This window comes from Pagrus pagrus (assembly GCF_965226575.1).
Source record: "Pagrus pagrus genome assembly, chromosome: 1".
Taxonomy (NCBI): domain Eukaryota; kingdom Metazoa; phylum Chordata; class Actinopteri; order Spariformes; family Sparidae; genus Pagrus; species Pagrus pagrus.
In genome coordinates, this window is record NC_140185.1 from 12,896,948 (window position 1) to 12,919,691 (window position 22,744).

Below are 22,744 nucleotides of genomic sequence, written 5' to 3' on the forward strand. Positions count from 1 at the left end.
TCTGGACAAAATATCAATCCCTCAATCAGCTCAATACACATAATTATACATTGTCAAAAATCTGGGATAATCCCACCTGATCAGGTTTGGGTAGATTACTGCAAAATGGATTACAATACAAAAACAGTTATTTAAAAAGTGTGTTCATAATTGATCATTTAGCAGTTTCATGTGATAGTGAGATTATGGCGCCACGCTCACTTGGAAAATCCAAGAGAAGTTGATTTTCAAAATGTAAATAATCCTTCTTGGGAAAATCTACAGTCAAAATAACTCAGAATGTGGGTACTTCTATGTGACATAACTATATCAACACAGCACAAAGCCAAAATCTGGTTGCAAGGAAGTGAAAACTAGTATGAATTTTTGAAGATGACAGATTCTTTGTACTGGCTAAAAAAAATAATTAAAAAATAGACTTCCTGTAATCAATTTAATTACTGTAACCATTCAACAACACCCTTTTTAAATGAACACATGTTGCCAAGTGTCTTTACAGTCTCTCGGATGTTTGGGGCAAATAAAAAAAGCCAATCCGGTGAAAATTGGATGAGACAAGGTCCCATGAATTTAATAGAAGTTTCAACATGATTTTATTTTGAGAAAAGTTATGACATGAACTGGGAACAGTTCTGGATTTTGGGTGAGCTGGCATTGAATGACCCTTTTGTAAAAGCTGGTAGTGATTTATGAACTTATTTTAAATGTAACTGGTTATTATTCAATCTCTGACTCAGCTTACCAAAGTTTTGCTACTGCAGCATGTTGCAATCAATTACATAAAAATATATACATAAATACATAAAAAGAAAACAAATTGCAAGTGATTTCTCCCTCTGTATGCTGTGCCTTACGACAACGTAGCACTCGCCATTATTGTTGCTGCTCTGTGGGTTTGACCTTGTTTTAAACTGATCACAAAATGAGTGACAGCTGTCATACTGAACGTTATTGTGGATGTTGTTTGAATTCAGTCTTAAAACAACCTGTCAGTTGTGCAAAGATCATGAAAATTTCATGAAAATCATCTGAACGTCAAGATATTTGATCCATCTGTGGGCTGATAACGGCTCAGCATGAGGGGCTCAACCAAAACATTTCACATGGAAATTAGAGAAGATTATCCTGTCAAAGAGGGAATTTACACCCTTTAAGCCAAAAACTGTAGCTGTTAAGCTAAAACAATTAGCGTGATCCCCGTCTGAAGTGGGTGCACAAGCTCACCAAGGTGTAAATAACCATCTTTTAAAATCACTTTCAGATCTCAGGGCTTCTGGAGACTTTGATTATGCTGGACGAGCTGTATGGAGTCAGTCTATGGGGCTTCCCCCGGTGTTAAGTCCCCAGCTACTTCAGTTGTTTAAGAAAATGCTATAACACTTTTGCTGTGAAGCTCAAGAAATGTTTTGTGGACTACAAAATTTCATCCGACTTTCCATCGTATTGGGTGAAGAGATAATGACTGAAGGATTATCAAATTCACCAAAAAGTGAACATTTCCTAACTGAGTAATTAAAGTAGTAATCAAAACTGATTCCAGCTTCTTGAATGTGAATATTTTCTGTTTTTCACTGCCATCACAGGAAACCCTTGTGTCGTGATAAAGGCATTTGAGGACATATTTGGCTTTAGGAAACATTGATTGACATTTTATAGGTCAAAATAAGCGACAGATTAATAGAGAAAAAAATCTAACAGTTGCAGCCCTACAGAAATTGCAAAATTTATAAATAACCCAATGGCCATTAAACTGACACAGGCTGTGTAGTAATCCTAATTTGTAACAAAAAAATGGCAGCATTTTCCTTTTAGCAGGTGAATTAGATTATGGACCATCATCGTCCAGATACGACTACAAACATTACACACTTCCAAATGATTCAGTGTGGATAAACAAAACCATGATTGAGAGAACTCCAAAAGACAAGATATATTGATTAAGAGTCCAGACATGTCGGGTAATGCTTAAACACCTTTATTGTGCCCAATCTGAACATACTCCACAACTGTAAGTAGCAGCAAACTTGGCAGACCACAATGAGGTAGACTTTCAAAACTCTAAAAAGCAGCTGGGCTAAAGGGACAACAAGCTCAGCATGACAAACCTAATGGATAAAGAAAAGACACTTTTGTCTTTGGCACACAGCTTATTATGCATTTATGTCCAACTGGAACAGGAAGGCAAAATGGGATTAAGAAAGCAGTTTAATCATTTACTGGGGTCTACTCAAGCTCTGGATAGATTAAATTTATCATCAGCTAAGTGGAAGTTCTTACATTCAACAGGAAACAAGCAGCTGTTCTAACATAGGCGTGTCCCCCTGCTGATGTACAAAAGTGATTAAAAACCACTGCCACCTCTCCAAACGTGCAAATTAAAAAGTGCAAGAATCAAACTATGTACAATCTGTTCATTCACTCAATTTGGTCTCAACAGGGTCCATCAGTTGCTTGAGAAATTGATGGATTGCCAGTTGAAGCATATCCAGTACTATTGTTACACACATTTAATATAACTGGACTAACAAAGTTTAAAGTAGTACTTCCAACATTTGTGCCCATTCAGTTGAAATTTGGGAGGGCAAATTAAAAAAGAAAAAAATAGCCACAGAAAAATGTATGATGAAAAAAAAAGGAAAATAAAAGGGGGGTTCTCCCATAAACAGCCGCCTGGTAGAATTCTGTTCAAAATTTTCATGTCATGACTTAAAACCGTTTGTGTACAAATTAGTAAAAAACTGCGTAAAAATGTCTGAAATGCGACTGGTTAAATGAAGCCCAACATTCAACTCCCAAAAGTAAGAAACACCAGTTGGCTTGCACAGGAAAAACGGACGCCAACTGGGGGTGGGGGAGGGAGGAGGGGAAAAAAATAAAAATTTAAAGGCACTGTATGGCATTTGCCAATGAACGGCAATGAGACTCGCGTGATTGCTCTTCACTATGCAACACATGTAAACAAAAAGAAAAAAGAAATGGCATTTTCATCCACTTCTTAACCTTAGGCTGACTCCCATCTTTCTGTCTGGCCACAAGTCCGGGAAAATGCATAAGTGTGAAGGGCCCCTTGTTTCTCCCAACAAGGTCACTGTGCATAGTGCCACTGTGAACAGCAAAAATGTAGCAAGTGCAAAAGTGAACATTTTCTACAGTGATATCCCCAGTGCCTGGTGGAGTGCCATGGTGCCCTCGAACTGAGGGACGTCTGGCACACGTGCTCTCCTCGGCGGGCAGCCTCGTCCCGTAGAGAGGGACTCTTCCTCTGGCCCTTCAGAGTGTGTGGATTCATCCGTTCTAGCTGGAGTCCCTGTTTTTCTGGTTGCGCATGAGGGGCCGGTGGTTGCTCAAGATGTCCATGGAGTGCTGCCAGTGCCAGCAAGAGCGGCAGTAGTACTTGAAGCAGGCCTGTGTGTCAACAGACAGGGATTGAGCTACAGTAACTTACAACAGTTTGCATGATGTTGGTGAAACACGTTCAGGTGCACAATAGCTCAAATTATTTTTAATTTCTGTAATGGTGTGCCATCTTGGCCAGGTCTCCCTCAAAACATTTTAATCTAAGTGGACTTTCTGGTTAAATATAAATAAAATAATTTTGGTTTATTGCAACTAAAGCCTTATTTTGCGCTTCGTGTGCACACAAATCAAAACTGCCCAGGAAGAAAACATGAATGCTTTTAGACCCATTAAGAACATTGGGTAGTGATGCACTTCAGCCTCGTGGTCAAAATGAAACTAACATTTTGCCAAAACCTTTCTGCACTCAATTTTACACACAAAAGTATTCCTGAACTTTTTTCCCCTCAGCACTGACAATTGTTAATCAAAATTTGAATCATGATCTTAAAGTCGAATCGTGGATTTGGAGAACAGTGACAGCCTTAGTCTTCACCGTCACTCGATCAGGTAATAAATAAGATTCATTACAAGATCTTAACTACTTTTTTCTGGAGGTAAAATGAAACTGAGCGCAGGCTGATGTGTTCTAACCCATCATCCCTCACTGCACAAGAAAGCGGCACAGACACAAAGCATGGTGGAGGAACTCTTAATCGTTTTGATTCATTTCTATGCCTTACGAAATAGCATTTTACATTACAAATTTTAAAGTGCCATACAAATCATCTCTCCTAAACCAAACCATCTCAACAAGATGATGCAAGTCTGGTGTTTTTGGTAATATTACGGAAGCGATTCTTCATCCTTCATCCAAAATTTGTGGTTGTACATAGACAAGTTTGCTTCGTCAAGGAGGGTCAAACATTTTACGCACTGGGGCCCATACAACACTTTCAGTGGTAATCTTGTCCAGAGCACAATGTGACAACCTACCATCTAACAATCATCAAGCCCTCCAGGAGGCAGCAAAAAGATGTAATGAAAAATGAGTTTCCACTGACCTGGTCTCTGCAGAAGAAAGGCCCAGGTTGACGAAGGCAAACTTGACACATCGAGTCTTCCAGGTAGGGGTCAATCTGGACCTGAAAGGGAAAGGCAAAGCCGCAGTGAGAAAAAAAGCTTCCACCACTTAGTGAGAACCTGCAGATTAAGCACCAGTGACTTTCAAAAACAAACAAACAGTGTAACAGCATTTTTGCTTTACAAGCAGTTTGTAATAGCAGTTTGACTTTCACTCTTTTTAATTAAAGGCAAAGATTTGAGCCTTATTCATCATTTCCAGTTAGACATTTAATCACAGTCACTCAAAAGGCTCCCTCCACAATAGCAGAGATACTAATTATTGATTACAGAAATTACAAAGACTGATTACAGAGCATCGTCTTACCTTCTTTGTAAACTTGGGGGTTTTGATCTCAACAAATGCTGCACACACAGCCTTCAGGTAACTGCGCTGATTGTTAAAAGTGACACGTCCAGAGCCTGTACACAAGAAGGTCAGTAATTTAGTTTGGCAAAGCAAACGATCTGCACATCAAGTTTATATAAACGGATATTTGAAAGCAATGTCAGAGGCCAAATGGTCCAGACTGTTTCCTTAGTCAGCACCTTCAATAGTTGCATTTTGTTTATGGATCAAATCCTCACGTCAAAGTTTAATTAACAAATTGAATCCACGAGTACAGCGAATACTCCGATCACAGCGACCACACTGAAATTGATTGAATACGGTCTTACATTGTTATGAATGTGACTCATTCTGTATTCCTTATTATTTTGAAGTATACAGAAGCCCTGAGGGGCAAGTGAAGCAATTTTCTTCTTGAGGATCCATTTTCTAGGTCTGATCTAAATTTTCATTTTTTTTTTTTTAAGTTTTGCCAAGAGTCTGAAAATTAAATGTTGCATGAATGAACTTAGGACCTTAGACAAAGTGCACATGATTTGATTCAAGATGAATCCTGAACACACGTGACCAATACAAATGTAACCCTTTGTTAAACCCTACAGCTGTAGCCAACAGTATACTGAAGTTAAATCTAGTGACATCAAATACTTCACAACATGTCAACAAACTGCATGCACATACATTTCCTTCAGCATGTTTCACTAAAAGAACGAAAAGCCCAAATCTGACCGTCTCACCTATGGGGTACTTGTGCTTGTCCGTGTCAATGCCAGCGTACATGACGCCTCCAAACAGGTCGTTCATGATGCTGGCCAGCGCCTCAGCGTTCAGCATGCCATGCAGCGCACCGACAAACACCGTCTTACTGGGGTCCAAACGCTGGGCAGGGCAACGCACGTAGTTACTGTCAGAGATCACCCAGGGGATCACCTGAACCTGTACCAGAAAAATTGACAAACACAGGAATCAGTTGACAAGATACCAAACTTTGTTTCACTTGCTATAAGAACTGAATTGAAGAACAAGGATGCAGGATACAGAATCTGACAATGATATACAACTGCTGTAGCTCCCAAATCTGACATCTTATGTTCCAGTCCTGGTTCAAAAATGTTTATAAGCTTACATTTAAAGTTAACAAAATTCAAAATAAGGACCAACTGCAAATCTTCACATTTGAGAAGCTGGAACCATGAAATGTTTCATGAAGAGAAAGTAAAATGATGTAGTGGAGTAGAAGTAGAAAGTGGTGTGAAAAGTACAAGCATCACAGTCGTGCTTCACAGTACTTGAAATGTTTGACTGCAGTGCAGGTTTTAGTTTCTACTCACATCCTTGCATCTCATTCTGCGGCTTGACATCTTGAAGTAGTACTCTCGGTTGTCCTCTGGGTGAAACGGGTCCTGGGAGCAGGCGTGCAGCAATGCCCGCACAGACTTGTCATTCTCAAACACCAGATAGACATAGCCTAAAAACATAGAATACTTTGGGATCCAGAAGAATGAGCCCCCCTCCAGCGCCAATTTATTGTGATGTGATTTTAGACTGACAGAATGACTTTCACAATGTTCAGGCAGCTACTATAACGATTATAAAATGCCAGCAACACAAGCGAGTCGTTATGTTAAATGGCAGTTTGCAGTGTGTTGAAAACTAATTTGGTCTGGCCTTTTACAAACAATTTGGATTAGTCAATTTTGTTTGTGATCAAGCCAATATATCTTCAGTTATCTATAATGAAAATAATCATTAGATCAGGCAGGGATTATCTGACTAGGGCTGCAACCATCTGTCAGAAAGTTTAAGACATTTCTACTTTCACAGACGTGTACTAGGAAACATGAACAGCAGTCACAAGTGGACTGACAATATTTGTTCAGTCTAACGGCCTAAAACACCAGCAAGTTGAATAAATACCTCTGAAAACCAGAAAACAGTTATAAGCTTCCACAAACAGACACTCACTTTAGGTCTAATGCATTGAGAGTCATTTTGATTTCTCCATGCATCTATCACCATGTCTTCCGCTACATTTGCGCCCCAGTATCACCACCCAAAGTTGCTCTAGAGGCCCGACAGTCGAACTCACCAGCATACCATGTGCTCACCACAGTGCCACCCTAAAACCCTGAAGAATAAAAAAAAAATAGCCTACCAGCCTGTTGTTACCTTTGGCTACATTACCTTTGGGAGGACAGCGAGGGTGCTTTCCATCCTTACCCGGCCACTCCACAGTCAGAGGGCCGTACCCACTGAAGGTGTTGATGAGGCCAGCTGAAATAAAGGAATGAGACGGACAAGCTGTTCATTTAGCAGATGTTTTTAGTAAAATGGAGGCAGTATTTCAGTGAATGTGGCTCTAGTTTTGATGGGTGTGGTTCTGGAAAGTTAACATGGCAGCAGCTTAAAAATACTCAAAATATAAACACCTAATTTATTCCATTTTGGCTTCACAGTTCTCTCCTGTTAAAAAGAAGTCCTTTAACTCTTATCTTTGTGATGAATTCAGCAAATGATTTTTGCCTTGTTTATAAAAATTTACCTATTAAATAAATGTAAATATGAACAAAATCGCTTATTTTGTGTTAAAATCGCTTTAGTTTTAGGGATGTACAATACGTATCGGACCGATATTGGGATCTCTCTTATTGGCCATTTATTGGGGAAATTCTAGCTGATATGAAGCCACATTGCTTAAGTTGACTTTCCCCAGAAGGAAAAAAACTGAAAGACAGTAAAAGCTCTGCTGGGTCTTTATGGTGATCACATACAGATGCTCTTTGGAAACTTCAGGTGTACTCCACTTATTCAGTCTTGTAAAAAATCCTTCAAAAAACAATCCAAGGCCTACAGTGTATAGTTTTTGTAAAGTTAAAAAATGCCTTTATTTTAGCAAAATGAACATAGGTCTTCATCAGGATCATTGTCAGCAGTAGCTTGCAAGCTTTTCCCTCTTTCAATAAAGGATTATCTTATCTTGCTACATCTAAACAGGAATTTGGGATGTATGGAATTAAGCACAGCCCATTAAAGCAAATCACTCATTGCACACTAATACACATCCATAAAATCAGGAAGTAAACGTGAAGCCGCAGTTACCTTCTGTGATGTCCCAGGGAACGCCACCAAGAAAGACCTTGCAGGAGTACAGAGGATCCTTGTTGATTCTGGGAGGCAGCTGACCACTCCAGGTGAACGTGGCCTCATTCACAGCTGAGGGGTAGAGAAATTCAGAGGTCATATAAACTCAAAGGCACCACAACTTTCATGTGTACCATTAAAGCTGACCTGTAAAAACAAACAAAATGGCTAAGTTGGATTTGAAGTGTTTACCTGCAGCCTGTCTGTGCAGGCGGGCCTCCCTCTCAATACTGAAAGCGTCATCCGACTGGTCCAGCACGTCTGCACCAGGCCACGGAGAGCCAGTACGCCAGCGGCGGGAGATGACTGAGGAGGCGGGGCTGGCACTGGATGGCGGGGTCAGAGGAGAGCTGGAGTCCTGTGGGTCCATACGGGATCCTAGACGCAGTAGATCCTTCTGCATGCTTGAAGCAAGATAAGGCAGGGGAGGGGAAATCCGCAGAGTCGACTGCAGAGAGACATGTCCAAACAACTAAACGTTACTGGAGACATGAGACGGATTATATTTTAAAAGGGCAACTCCACTAATTTTGTTTACAAAGTAGTTACATGAACAAACATTTCAAAATCACCGATTCTAACAAAAAAAAACGAGTCCTGTGACTTTCCAATCTGCTGCTCTGCGTTTCTCTTCATTAGTAAATAAAACCTGTGTATCTGAAGCAAAGACTGACAGGCTGGACACACTGGATGCATGTGCAGCGCTGCTGCATGGCGTTACCTCTTGCTTTTCATTTCAGCGTCCAGGTTAACAGGTTAGATTGTTCACCCTGGATGCATGGGACACGCTTCTCACGCGCATGTCAAGCATGGCTGCTGCGTCGCGTCATCTAGAGATTCGGAGTCTCACCCATTTCTATCGCAACTGTGCACCGTTATCGACCTGAAAACGATCTGTAGACAGTCATATGGACATCATACCAGCATTGCACTACAGTTTTAATGGCTGAATATGTCCTAGACATGAAGTGAATACATACAACAGGTGAGGGGCAGTTTCTTTCCTGTGCACTCACTTTCCCTCGCTCCCCCCCAGCTTTCTTCTTTCAGCGGGGTAAAGGAAAATCACCTCGTCATATTTACTGATAATTATCAAAGTCAAACTCCATGTAAACAGATGGGGCATGCAGGAGCTATTGCAGCAGCAATGCAGCTGCAACGCAGCCTATGTGAACAAACACACGAGTGAGACGCAGCAGCTCAGTAACGCAGCCGCCATGCAGTACACAGGCATCCAGTGTGCCCAGCCTGTGAGCTGGTTCAGGCAGCCAGTCTGAATCTGCCGTTACACTCACATGACTTGCGTATTAAACATGGAGATCTACTGAAGCCGTCTGTCATGTTTACTCTGGCCTGCTGCCTCACTGCTCACCTGAAAGCTAGGCAGACACTCGTGTCTGATGCTGCCACCATCACTGCTGTGTAAAGCATTTTAAAGGCTCCGAGTCTAGCTTCACCTTTCTTTAAAAAAGGAGCAATAAAGGTCAGAGCCTGGACACCAAACACTACTGTACTTATACAACCCTCAAACTGAAATCCTTTGTCTTCATTTTGCATTTCATGCTACCGTCAGTGAGACTCAAGATTTCCTGCAGATATTACACAATAAAAGTCTAGCAGGACAGGGAGGGGTTACAGCTTCAAGGACTTTAAAATGAAACCTCTGTAAAAGGAAGAGATTTTTATTGACAGCAGCTTAACACAAACAAATGGAAATGAGATTTTGAACAATATTTCTGTAAGCGAAAGTCAGACCAACAGTGCCAATTATGGCATGACTGTATTAATAGGGACAATAAAAGATTTTATCATGATTGCGATAAATGCTCAAGTTGATTGTGGTGAATTATTGTGAATATCCTCACAGGAATGACTTGAAAAAGCGAGTCCTATTTTGGTTTCCTGCTTTATTTTGGATTTCCTAAGCCTGTTATCATGGCTGAAGGCATAGCTTGCACATTGCATCATCCCCAAAAACGAATTAAATACGGCGAGTTTAAATACTACGGATTCCATACTAAAAAATATTGAATTGTGCAGGAGGATCTTAAGATTAATAACCGATTTAAGATTTTGTTTTTCAACAACAACAACAAAAAAAAAAAAATAGCTGTCTCCCATCTGATGCAATAAAAATTGTTGTTTAACAACATGTAAGGTTAAACTGACTGTTGCAATTTCAGTTTTGATTGAGGTTTTAAGAATATTTTAATTACTGGGATAATATCATGTTTGACAGGATAATCGGGACATGAATTTTCATATCGTCTCATGCCGAATTTAGTTTTTGTATTTTTTTTTTTAGTACTATTGAAAAAGTACTTCAACATGAAATTTATCAAGAAAACTGGTACAGAAAATGTTGCATTAATCACAGCAGAAACAGCAAATTAAACGGGAACAGATCCAAAGAGTGATGTCTTCCTAAAATATATTAAAGTTTGGAATATGGGCCCATCTCTAATAAAAGCCTCATTTAAAAAGCCAGAGCAACCATTTTATCATTCATGTTTATCTACATGTCAGCACATTGTGACCTGGTTGTCAGACAGACAAACGTTCCCCTCCTGACTGGCCCCTAACAATCAAACACAAATCAGGAGTTGCAGATTAAGTATCATGGCCTTACCAGCATGTCACAGAGATGGTCTGAGCCAGAACTGAAGCCGCTGGTCTCCGAGTCTTCAGGACTGCTGGAGCGAGAGTCCAAGAAGGAGCTCGAGTCCAGACGGTTTGCCATGCGAGCCATGCTGGGGAACTTCTCCAAGAAGTCAGCAGTCATGCTCATGGACTCAGGAGGCAGGTAGCCCGGGGGCTTCCCGAGGATGCTACTGAAGGGACTGTTCAGTATACCTAGCACTGGAGAGAAAGGACAATTATACCATTTACAGTCTCATTGAGATGACTCAGTGATTTCAGAGTGATGTAGCCATGGTGATATTTACCCTTAGCTTGTTTGATATTCGCAAGAGGATGAGCAAACTGAAGAAAATAGGATGCATGTGCTGAATCTACAGACCCATATTGATTTGTCAGGAGTCATGCTGAATTGCTTTCTAAAATGTGTATCTTTCTTTGCTCTGTTTTAGGGAATCTGGATGAGCAAAGTGAATAAAATTGGCTTTGTGTGCTGAATCTGCAGACCTCAGAGGCTTTAACGCAAACTCACGTATCCAAAATTAGCATGTAGAAGACACTTTGTGCAAGTTGGCAGCCAACACAAAGCCAACATGCCTGATGAATCGATGGTCATAGCATTTTCAATTTTACATTCAGTGTTTTTGGCTTCTACCAATCTGAAACACAATCTGGTAACAGAAGCTGCACGCCTTTCCCTTAGCACAAACACTGCGGGCCAATTCCTATGACGCCTTCGCCAAACAAAATCCAGTGACTGCTAAGCAGCAATTCCTTACCCATTAACCAGCATCTTCCTTTTGATAACAAAGTGAGTCAGCTGGCAACTGACAGATATGTAGTGCGTGGCCTGTAACAGTGAACATGAGGCTCTGAGGGGATTATTCAGCTGTAGGCCGCATTCAAAGCTCTGTCCCACTTTGTTGCGGGCCCAGTTTAGAAAGCTCTAAATGAAGTTGTGCCTGGTCGGTTTGGACATGCAACAGTAAAACTATAGCTTCACAAATGGGGTCACGACAAGTGGGGCATCGTCATTTGTGGTACCTCTCCAAAGACTGGTCTCAAAACTGTCAGCGTTTACATCTGTATTCACACACGTTAATCACAAAGTTGAACGGTTAGTCCTTGTTCAAATGTATGCATTCTGGCTGAAAAATATTAATATCTTGGCATCAGTTTGATCAACAGGTTATACACTTAAATATTTAGAAAATGACTGAACTTCTTAGTTACAATTTAAAAAAGAAACCTTACATCCTGTTTGTGGAAAAGAAAAGTAGCTTCACCAGACTGTTTTTGTGCCTACTGAATTACTAGAGACGCAGTAAAAGGAAAACTGCTACATCATCCTCCCTGGTGACGCTACAGCCTGTTCCCACACATACAGACTGAGCCACCACCACATATTTCAATAGAAATGAGAGCTACGTGAATCAAAGCACACAGCCTCAGATGTTACATGTTGGAAATGAAAAGGAGTCATGGTGAGAGCAAATAAACACGTCGGAAAACAACTACCACAACTCACTCTGGATCATTATGTTGAATAAAATATAAAGAGACCAGACCCCATAAAACAATTCAAGTAAATAAAAGATTGTGTACTTACTGGAGGGTGAGCTGGTCTGAACCTGGGAGGGGGGTGTGTGTATGTCTGTCTCCTGGCTGCTCCAGGGTCTGTCCCACCCGGACAGCCGGAGGGACTGGAGGCCCAGGCCCAGGTCTGTGACACCCGGTGGGCCCCTGGATGACGGCATCTCCTGGGAGCCCGGCATGCTGCCACAGTTGGGGAAGAGCATCCTCCTGCTGCCCACCGCAGCCAGCTCCGACTCTTTTCGGTCCAAGGTCCAGTTCAGAGATGTAGAAAAAGAGGAGAGGAAGTGTTAGTCAGCTAAAAAAGAACTGTTGTTTCAGTCTGCGTTACATAGAAAAGGGCTCAGAGAGAGTCAACACACAAAACTGTTTCATGTTCAAATAAAAAAATAGAAACTTCCCTCATCACATCTCCCCCTACCCTGGCTGACGGGGGAGCTAACCTGCTGCCTCTGTGCTCGGTGAAACTGCCATGCATCTCCGTCCGCATCACTGACCCACCTAGCAGCATGTGACATGGCTGCTGATGCACTCGCACACCCCTGCTAATGACATCAGCTCTCCCCCACCTCCCTGCTTCCTTGCCTAACAACTGTGTAATGAAAAATTCCTGTCGGAGCTATTTGCTTGTTGATAGAAGTACTCCCCTCTCTGGTAGGCACAGCACGCCTCCGAGTTGGTGAGAAGACGGCCGCCACTGCTGCCACTGTTGCTGCTGCTGCTGCTGCTGCTTACTCTGTCTAGCTGCGTTTCCTGAGCGAGCTGACAGAGGCAGGAGGGAGGAGGAGGCGAGGGGCAGAGCTACAGCGGCATGGTGGGAGGCAGCATGGGAGATGGGAGTGAATGACTCAGCAGACTTTATTCTAAAAAGAGCGTCAGGCTTGAGGCTCAACAAACAAACCTGGATTTAAATAACTATCATACACATGACTTTGTGTTTATTTTGCACACAAACACCCACAGTGAAGAAACAGGCATGCAGAGGCTCGCTGTAGCAGAAGCAGCTGACTGATCAGATGTTGAGGACGGAGCGATTTGCACCGCCAGCTCCTCCCTTCCCTCTCCAGGCCTGGAAACCATCCAGCTGCCAACTACAGCCCTGATTCAGCAACACCAAGCTGGGGTGGTGGGGCAGAGAGGCCACACCAGAAGTTCAGCTCAGTTAACGTCAAGATACGATTCACTTTAGTATCACTCTCAGAACATAAGTGTTGTACTGCTGCTCAGATCAAGCCGTTCTATTATGATTTTTTTTGCTGTATAATTATCTAGATTAAGACTGCAAGTCACAACCATGGACATGCCTTTAGCAAATTAATTCAAGAGAAGGACACAGGCGCTGCGCTGAGCTTAAATCTTGGCAAATCTTACTCTTGAGGTTAAAAAAAAAACACTAAGAAGTGCTGCAATGCTGCAGACCAGCGATGCAGCATGAATCAGCTGCTGGCACACAGATGATAATGACAAGGTGAAGGAGTTTTAACAGTTGCAAACTCCAGCTGAGAAAGTAAAAGGAGCTCCTTTGACGGGGATGCAACTTCACCTCTGGAAAAAAAAAAAATTCATTCTAACCCTGACATTTTTTAAGTATTGTTGAAGCTTTCATTCAAGTCATTTTATGGTTTTCTGGTATAAATGTAAAGCTACAACACAAATGTCACCCGCTGAACAGCAGCAGGAGAATCCAACCTCAGACACTGAGGTTGTCTTCCATAATTTAGTTTAGGGGGAAAAAAAAAAAAACTTGCTCAAGCTTTGCAAGTTTTTCTAAAATTAACATTAAAATGAAACGGCAGAAATTCGACGAGGTCAAATGGGGTTTCTGGGAGATTGAGACCGGCTTTTTCACAGTTTTCTGGCGTTTATAAAACATTGATTCTAACAAATGAAAACAGTTTGGGAAAAGTTTGATTAAATTACACACTTTATTGATTTCTGCTCAGAGGTCAAGTGGAGAGATCTGACTGACTCATCTCAGGTTTTCAGCTCCTGAGATCTGAGGCGCTGCAGCTTCTCTTGCAACCGAACAGAAATCTGAAGAGGTTTCTGAGAAATTGAGGGAGCTTTGTCAGTTTTCTGACATTTTATATCACATCAAAAGTTTTGCTTAGAACAAAACAGTTAAGCTGATTACCTTTGGACCAACAATAAGACCTCATTCACTGCATTTTCAAACCAAACTTTTGGACCTGAGACAGCATGTAGCCCTGAATGTGCAGAGTTATACGACAAATGATTAAACTACAAATGTAATCTGATTTTTGCTCAGAGGTCAAGTGGAGGGTTTTGACTTTGCTTATCAATTTTCAGCTCTAAAGCTGTGAGGACTTGGAGCTTTTCTTTGTTTACTTGACATTAAAATGGCAGAGAGCAGAAGCCTGAAGAGGTCAAATGGGGTCTCCTGTAGCTAAACCGTTTAAACACCTTTTCTTTGTTCATCAGTGAGACACAAACGACACCTCACCACACAGCATGTCTGCTTTCCCCTTGGAGTTGTTGGGCGTGTTGCACACACCGGTGAAATCCAGAGCGTTGCCCAGGATGGTGTTCATCCTGCGGAAGATGTCCGCGTTGCTGCAGGTGGACAGGGCCGCAGACTCGGCGTCCGGGCTGCTCGGCCTGCGGGGATCGTTTCTCTGCAGGAGGGAGCAAGAAGACCGGAGAAGTTAACCTGCAGTCATGCTAAGAGCGAAGCTAAAGGCTAGGAGACCTGGACACTGATGCTCAGACCACTTCTGGTGAAGTTGTTTCAGGGTAGGAATGAAAGTTTTCACACGTGGTAGTTTGATGGCACACACAAGGTCAGACGACGGACGAGGCCCGCGTCATTTAATTAAGTGTAAGTGTTTTTAACTCACCAGGGAAAAAGCCATGATGTGAACTGACGACCTAACAGAAGTGTCACAGTATCAACCGCTGCCTGCGACCAAAGCTCATATTTGGCTGTTTGTCTGTCGGCAGTTAATTAGTCTCAATGTGATGAACGTGTGCTCCGCCAACCACCGCGGCTCACGTGCTCCACATCAAAGAGAAACACTGCACAGCTACAAGCACGTGCCAAAGCAGATTATAATATTAAAAACAATAAAAAAATATAACATTAACAGCTACATTCATTAAGACATATATGTATATCATATTATATCATTAATATTTTCTATTTTGTAACTTTATTCCTGCAGTCATCCCGCACAATGCATTCTGGGACATGCCCCAAAGTATTAACCTCTCTGGGGTCGACCGAGGCGCCAGCGTGTCCAAATCACATGACCGATTTAAGATGACGTAGCAGCAAGAGGCAATTTTAAATGTTGTTGATAGGCCAAGTAAAAGCAGACTTATGATAAATAATTCACGCAGTGCTTTTTCCTGAATAATGTCGTCACGTTTGGTGCAGGAAGAAACTGTAAAAACAGGCTATTCTTAGGAAAGTGCTTGCAAGCAAAAAAAACTTGGCTACCCCTATTTTTCCTATTGGTGGATAAAGGCACCACATCAACCAATCAAAAAAATGGCATTTGGTTGCTGAGGAACAGGGGAAAGTTGTCAGAGTGATGGCAGCAAAAGAGACAGCGATATCTAGCAGCTAGCCATAGCCAGTTTTGAGATTTGAGAGATTTGTGGCATTTAGCGTGTTTGGAGTGTATAGTTAGTGTGTAGTTAATGTGTTTAGTGTGTAGTTTAGTGTGTAGTGTAGCCTTTTTTTTTTGTTTTGTGTGTCAAAACAATGAGGCGACTACTGAAAGTGGAGCGGGCAGTGCAGTTTCTCTGAGCTGGGAGGAGCTGAGGGAGACACAGAGCCAATCCAGAGAGTGAGGACTTTGACCATGAAGTGATCCATCTTTTGTTGTGGTGACAGCATGAAGTGTCAGGCCTGTGATGTGCCTCTCTGTCTTGTGGTGGACAGGAACTGTTTTTTCGAGTGGCAGACATAATTTGTGTGGCATCTTATTGTGAAATAGTTGTACAGAAAACGCCTGAGGCATTGCCTGCATTTTAATGTAAAAAGTTGTATATAACTTTGCTAATTTCAAAAACTTATGTACAAATTTAGCAAACAACAATTTATATTTGCATTCTAAGTTATAAAAGTTGTTTGTTAAACATGTTTGTGGTTTTCACAGATAAAAAATCTAACTATTCCTACTCGGATTTTTATGATTTTTGTGTGATTTTAGGTCCAGTGTCTTAATAAGAGTATGTCAAATTGAAACTGTAAGTTGACACATGTGAGGTTGTGCTGAAAAAAATGACACCAAACAAGGCAAGGTAAACAGTTTTTAAGGTGAAATATAAAGGTAAAATCAAAAGTAGTCAAAAATGGCCAATTATAACCTGGACCTCAGAGGGTTAACACATAAGATACTATTAAATAGGCCTGCTGTAATAGTCTATTAGAGGACACTACTCAAAATTAGTTAGGGGTATTTTAGTGTTTCACTTGATTGTTGATTCTGTGACATATCTGAATTCTTATTTTGTGTTTTGTGAATATTTTTGGTCCCCAGAAAATAATGCAACACATTTAATTTGACTTTTTTCGCGTATCCATGCACATGCATATATGCACCCTTATCCCAATATCCCTAACTAATGTTGATGTATCTATATAATAGTGTATATAAAGCCATTTGCAACTTATCTCACCCATAAGAGAAGGTTTCTCCCTTCAGTCATTCTTAACTTGATAATCAGACTAAAATTACGTTTCATTTCATTCCTTTGAACAAAACTAAGATGTGGCCATTCAGTTAAGAGGTCTGAACCAGGGTAGTATCTCACTAATTCAATACGGGTCATATGGAGGCTCATCCCTGGCCTACAGCGTGTTTTTTAACAATTATTTATTTCCGAAATCTCACTGAGAGTTAATATTTATTTGGCAAGAACCTCCTGATCACTATGACTATGCTCTCTTGACTAGGGGTCAAGTGGTATGGCTTTTTCAGGACCAATACAGAAACCAGCTATTAGAAATTACATTGTGTGAGAGGATGTTACGTCAGAGCCACAGTAGCACATTTTTACATTAGTTTATTATATCAGCAATCTTTTTTTAATTTATTTTCTTTTTATATCACAATAATTCAGCACAAAAGACAACAAAAATATCTATCTTGATACAGTATTGGTGACAGAGTGACTGTAAAGTTTTGTTTGTTTGTTTTTTTACCCATATCCCTACCCTCCCTGTATTTCCCAAAGAAAAAGAGAGGGAGAGAAAAAAAAAAATCAATCAGCAAATTAAATTATATCAGCGATCTGACAGAAAAATGACTGATACTGATGGTCGGAAAATGCTGAATATCAACCCCGATAATCAGCCAGGGCCAATAATCGTTCTACCCCTACTCTTGACTGTGGAGATAGTCATTGTAATAAGACTTGGAAGACTTGATTGTGTGTATCTTTTTTAACACTGGCAGCAAAAGACAATAATAAACTGAGTGATGATTAATACAACAGCAAATATGTAAAATAAAACAGAAAGAGGTAGACAACAGAAAGGAAAAGCAAAACAAGGCTGAGGATGAACGTTAATGATAATTCACTTAAAAGAATATTTCTTGTACTTTCGTGCTGCTCATTATATTATATTATATTATATTATATTATATTATATTGTATTGTATATTGTATTACTCATTTAAAACTACTACTCATCAGATCACATCTTAGGACTGGTTAATTCTTAATACTGCACTAACAAATACTGAACTTGGCTAAACCTCTCATTTAGAAGCTTTTCAGACATGCTTGTGATTGTTTTTGATGAGTTTGATTGTGTGCCTTCTTCTCTTTCTTCACATCTCTTCTGCTGTGCTCAACAGATCTTGATATCTATGAGACAACCTGGTAAAATGAAGATAATGATCTGACTGGTCGCTGCCCAGTACAACTCCACTGACCGGCTCCACTGGAACAAGTTTGGATTCAGACTCCTCTAACCTTGGTGACACTGTCCAATTGTACTGTGCACCTGCAACAAGGTAACGTCAGAAAACTCTTCCTAAATAGACACAGAAAGCTCCTGTATCAAATCTCGAAAGTTTATACCAACTTAAAAGTGGACATTTTCATTCATATTCGTGACTCATCGGTTTACCAGCTCTATGTCTGGATTAAGTCCTTTATTGTCATACATGCACGACTGTGACAGTGAAGCTGTGGTGGTGATAATTTTAGATTTCAGGCTTCCTCCAACAATGCTCAACATAAAGGTGGTTTCTAAGGAAGTTAACATTAGTAGACCTATTTTAACCTCAAGACTGAAGAAACATGGGGATGTTTTGAGTTTGAAATCACACACAGTAGATACTCTCCCCTCACACAGTAACAGCAGGGCAGATTAAATGTGAGGAGACTTAAATCATCCAGTTAATTGACTGTTATGACCTTTATACTTCATGTAGAGCTGGCACTTAATAAGAAAGACTGTATGAGAATGTGATCAGAGGTAAGAGCTGTCATCTAACTGAATTAAAGATCATTTAAGGATAAGATGGAAAGTTATTGAATAACAGAACATGAGCACACAAATAGAAATATATCAAATTAGAAATAAACCCTAACCCTTCATATGGTTTGATAAAGTTTTGCTGGTTCCACTTTAAACTGGTGGTTTGCAGTGTTGGTTGAAAAACTGGGAAAATAGTACAAACATGTTACTATGGTGTATACACATATATCAGCTGCAATAAGAAGAATATCAAAAGATCAGAATGAGAAATGCTTTACGGATCCCAGAAGAAGACATTACAGTTGCTTCTTGAAGAATAGAAATGTCACAGTAGAGAAAAATGATAAGAAAAAATAAATAGAGAAGAAGAAAGTTTGTGGATGAGCAGGGCTGCACACATCATGTAGTCATGTATTGCTGTGTGAGGACTTGTGATGCATGTTTCATTTCATATTCATTCATTTATTAGTGAGGACAGGACGCATAAATCACATTTCTGTAAATGTGTCAGCGTTAGCCGGCTGGATCATTTTCAACTGGAGTCCTTTAGTGTGATTTTTTTCAAAAATAATAAAGTGATAAGATTTACACGAGGAGGGTAACAAGACTTTGTAAAGACAGCAACAAAACAATAATTCTCCAGACAAAACACAAGACATGCAGAGCAACAAGAAGCAGCAGAGTGTCAGAGAAATAGTACAGCAACAGCATACAGCAGTGATGGAATGTAACTAAGTACATTTACTCAAATACTGTACTCAAGTACAATGTTGTACTTGCTGTTCTCTGAGAACAGCTTGTTTATTCAGTATTGGAAAAAGTAAATATTTATATATATAATTATATAATATATGATATAATATTATTACCTCTAACATTGTAAATATTAAAATTCTGAGTTTGGAAACGACATTCGCCCCTTTTAAATTTAAGTTATTATCACAATCTGATTAAAAAAAAACTGATTCTGATAATCAGCCAAGCCGAAAATCAGTTAACCCCAAGTATACAGTACATATATATGTGTAAATAAATATATAATTCACTTTTACTTTTTACTTTTGTTACTTAAGTAGGCAACATTTAATACCAGATTCTTTACTCAAGTACTATTCGTATGAGTGACATTAACTTTTAACGAAGTGATATTTGATCACAGTATTTTTACTTGACTTTTCTATACTTTTTACAACACTGCATATAGCCATGCTAGCAACACGAAGGAACAACTTGCAGATGTAAACAGAAGACATGAACAAAATAAAACAATCATGTTGATCTTCATAAAATGACTCAAATGACACAACTATAGAAAACACATACCAGATTGTTATTCAAATACAAGTAGATATTCCATACCTACCCAGGCCATGCATATGTTAAAATACATATTTCATCTGAAGGACAGTCCTGATGTTTCTGAGAGCACAGATGACAAAAAGACACATTATCAGCTTGCTCTCTGCAGCTGGTTATGTGGATGTTGGGCCAGTAGAGGGCGACAAAGTCCTGCTTTAAAATCTCCAGGCCTCCTTTATGGAGCCTCCTGCCATAAGAGGCCGTTTTTCTTTATTTCTTATATGCTGCATCTTCATGATTTTAAAAATCTTGTGGCCCAGACACAGTTCTTTAAAAATGTGACAAAAACATGACTTGAAGGGTTTTCAGTGTATTGTTTACACAGAAACAGAATAAACAATGTAAATGTACATTCATTTATACATATATTATACAAAAATGTGTATCTGACAATCATTTGTTAGAAATATAAGAAGAAATGCAAAAAGAAAGATGTTTTTTCTCCTACATTTTTCTGAAGGACAAACAATTATTATAAGTGTATTTTCATTTCAGCAGTCTATAAAATATGGATGCTTTTATTACATTGTAATGTATTTATTACATAAAACAACTATTCTTATGTCGCCTCCAACCCTTAAATATACTGTTGATTTACTTGACAGGGACGTCTTTTATTTTGTAGAAACAGTTCTGGTTCCTGAAGGAAAATGTTGATCCCTGCTGACACACTGCAGGCTGGAAGGATGACTTCAGGATAAATACACAAAATAAACTGACATTTTGTTTTATACAGAACATGACACACTGTGCATGTTTCTTGTGAAACAATCACAAAAGAAGAAAAAAGGTATTAAATCCTCTCAGCAACAGAAGAGATAGAACATGTTTAGGTTTATATCTGATCCTGGCATACAGCTCGTATCTGCAGATGAAAACAGCGGAGAGAAGCGAATGTCCTGCCTTCCAATCCGCAGCATCCCCGTCTTCACACTCTGTATTGATTTCATGTCAATCCAAATATTCTGTGAGAAAGTGATGTTAACTGACCCGTGTTTCCATGAAGGGCAAGTGGCTGATTCTTGAGAAATATTTGCTTCTTCTGAACCGTGTTGTTCGTTTAACATTTAATTGATCGGCTCTCTTTTGGACTTTGTCAACAACCATTGATGCATCACAGAGTCCTAATGATTCATCTCTGTTATTGAATAATCTGTGGATGAGTTCAGTTTAGAAAATGTCCAAAAACAGTGAAATTGTTGATCAGGGTTTAAATGTTTTTACATCTCAGGAACAATCCTAAACCAAAATATACTGAGTCTACAGTGAGATTTAGCAGAAAAGCAGCTCAGCACCACATTTGAGAAACAAATGTTTGACTTTTTTACTTGATTATTAACTTCTCAAAATCAGTCAAATTATTGTTTCTGCGCTAATCTCATTTTGCACCTATCCTGATGTTTGATTAAATGGTCAAAAAACTAGAAATACAGAAATCAAATACATTTCATGTACATGTATTGTACCTAGTTGATGTTTAGTTGGTTGAAAAAAAACAAAACAGCAGGTACATGATAGAGAAAAATGAGTTATTAGATTTAACATATTTAATTTACGTTGTCCAGATGACATATTTAGGTTGAGTTTATTTGTTTGATGTGTGGTTTAAATGTGTGTAGTTGTATGAGTGTTGGTCTTTGTGTTATTGATGTGTGAGTGTACATTGTATCTTGAGAAAAATTTAAATAAAATCATACGTATTTGTTAAAAAAGAAATCGATTAAATTTAAACTGGGGTTGCAGCAGTGCACCAGTTTCAAAGTATACCATGTTAGGACAATTGACAATTAGTGTGTACATCTGCTCATCAACGTATATTGTATATCGTATAATGTATACTCATTAAAACATATTTCAAGTCTCATGTCTGTTGGGACATAATATTTTGTGTAATTATAATAAAGCCTTTGTTTACCCAAAAGAAAAATGCATTCATTTAAGGGTCATTGTAACTGAATAATCGTGTATTATCGTATACTGTGATATTTTCTGAGCTGGTTATTGTTCCATGAAAATCTTTCACTGATGCAACTCTAATTCAAACCAAAAATACCTTCAGCGTAAAGCGTCAACTTCAAACCTTCACTCACTGGACGCTGATGTAAAGATTTAAATATGCCACACAGACACGAGAACACAGATCTTTTAATCGGAGACATTCCTTTAACCCCTCACTTTTTCCCTTTGTGTCTCAAAAATAGGTACCTTAACACATTGCTTATGGTCATGTCGGAATTTACAAAAAGTATTTCTGACTTACTGTATGAGATGGAAAGAATATTTGACAAGGATTTAGAAATGGACCCAATGTCTGATTTTGGCCTTTAAAGTAGGAATTTAGCTGCTGAGTGTATAACATTTTACATTTGCTTCTAGAAAAGCTCCCTTCTGTTAAAGGACGGTGTAAAGTTATATTTCATCTTTTTATATTTTTTTCCTTTGAGTATCTTACAAATATTCTACATGCAGCTCAACAGCAGAACAGTTCAACTAAGGTTGGCAGCCCGATCTGAATCATCTTGTGTCTGACCTTTCTGTTCCGCTATTACTTTACAAAAGTTTCCTGCAACTGGACTGTAACCTATGATTTTAATTGATATGATTAATATGATTTTAAAAGTGGATCTGAGCTCTTTTGTTAATTTTGTTTGTTCATGTTACTATGGTCCACATCTGTGTTGTATTCTTTTGGTAAAAAATACAATCTAAACATATCTAACAAGACAAAAAAAAAGCCACATAGATGA

At 39.5% G+C, this 22,744-nt stretch overlaps 1 protein-coding gene and 1 long non-coding RNA gene across 6 annotated transcripts; one reads left to right on the plus strand and one right to left on the minus strand.

The window, feature by feature from the left end:
* Positions 1 to 1,959: 1,959 nt before the first annotated feature.
* Positions 1,960 to 15,191, minus strand: cpeb1b (cytoplasmic polyadenylation element binding protein 1b). Of its 4 annotated transcripts, none has more exons than XM_084341679.1 (12): positions 15,037 to 15,191; positions 14,694 to 14,814; positions 12,195 to 12,416; positions 10,578 to 10,807; positions 8,141 to 8,396; positions 7,907 to 8,020; positions 6,977 to 7,081; positions 6,139 to 6,275; positions 5,545 to 5,743; positions 4,787 to 4,881; positions 4,401 to 4,481; positions 1,960 to 3,405 (listed from the first exon to the last, which is right to left on the minus strand). In XM_084341679.1, the coding sequence occupies exons 1-12, from the start codon at positions 15,049 to 15,051 to the stop codon at positions 3,295 to 3,297; spliced, it is 1,686 nt and encodes a 561-aa protein (XP_084197805.1). In that variant the 5' UTR covers positions 15,052 to 15,191; the 3' UTR covers positions 1,960 to 3,294. The 4 variants fall into 4 exon arrangements, with proteins under 4 accessions (XP_084197805.1, XP_084197804.1, XP_084197803.1 ...); XM_084341678.1 differs by having other exon boundaries at positions 6,992 to 7,081; positions 14,643 to 14,814; XM_084341677.1 differs by having other exon boundaries at positions 14,643 to 14,814; positions 15,037 to 15,190.
* LOC311250385 lies at positions 14,823 to 21,416 on the plus strand. 2 transcript variants are annotated; one of them, XR_014621278.1, is made up of 3 exons: positions 14,823 to 14,932; positions 18,010 to 18,168; positions 20,623 to 21,416. It is a non-coding gene; the product is annotated as an uncharacterized lncRNA (long non-coding RNA). The 2 variants fall into 2 exon arrangements; XR_014621279.1 differs by lacking the exon at positions 14,823 to 14,932 and adding an exon at positions 15,758 to 15,990.
* Positions 21,417 to 22,744: the final 1,328 nt, after the last annotated feature.

Bases quoted from the DNA above. Each gene is read 5' to 3' on its own strand.
- cpeb1b (XM_084341677.1), bottom strand. The intron at 12,417-14,642 runs GTGAGGTGTCGT...TGGACCGAAAAG, and splicing joins GAAAGCAGACATGCTGTGTG to AGTCGGAGCTGGCTGCGGTG. The intron at 7,082-7,906 runs GTAACTGCGGCT...CCTTTATTTCAG, and splicing joins TCCCTGGGACATCACAGAAG to CTGGCCTCATCAACACCTTC.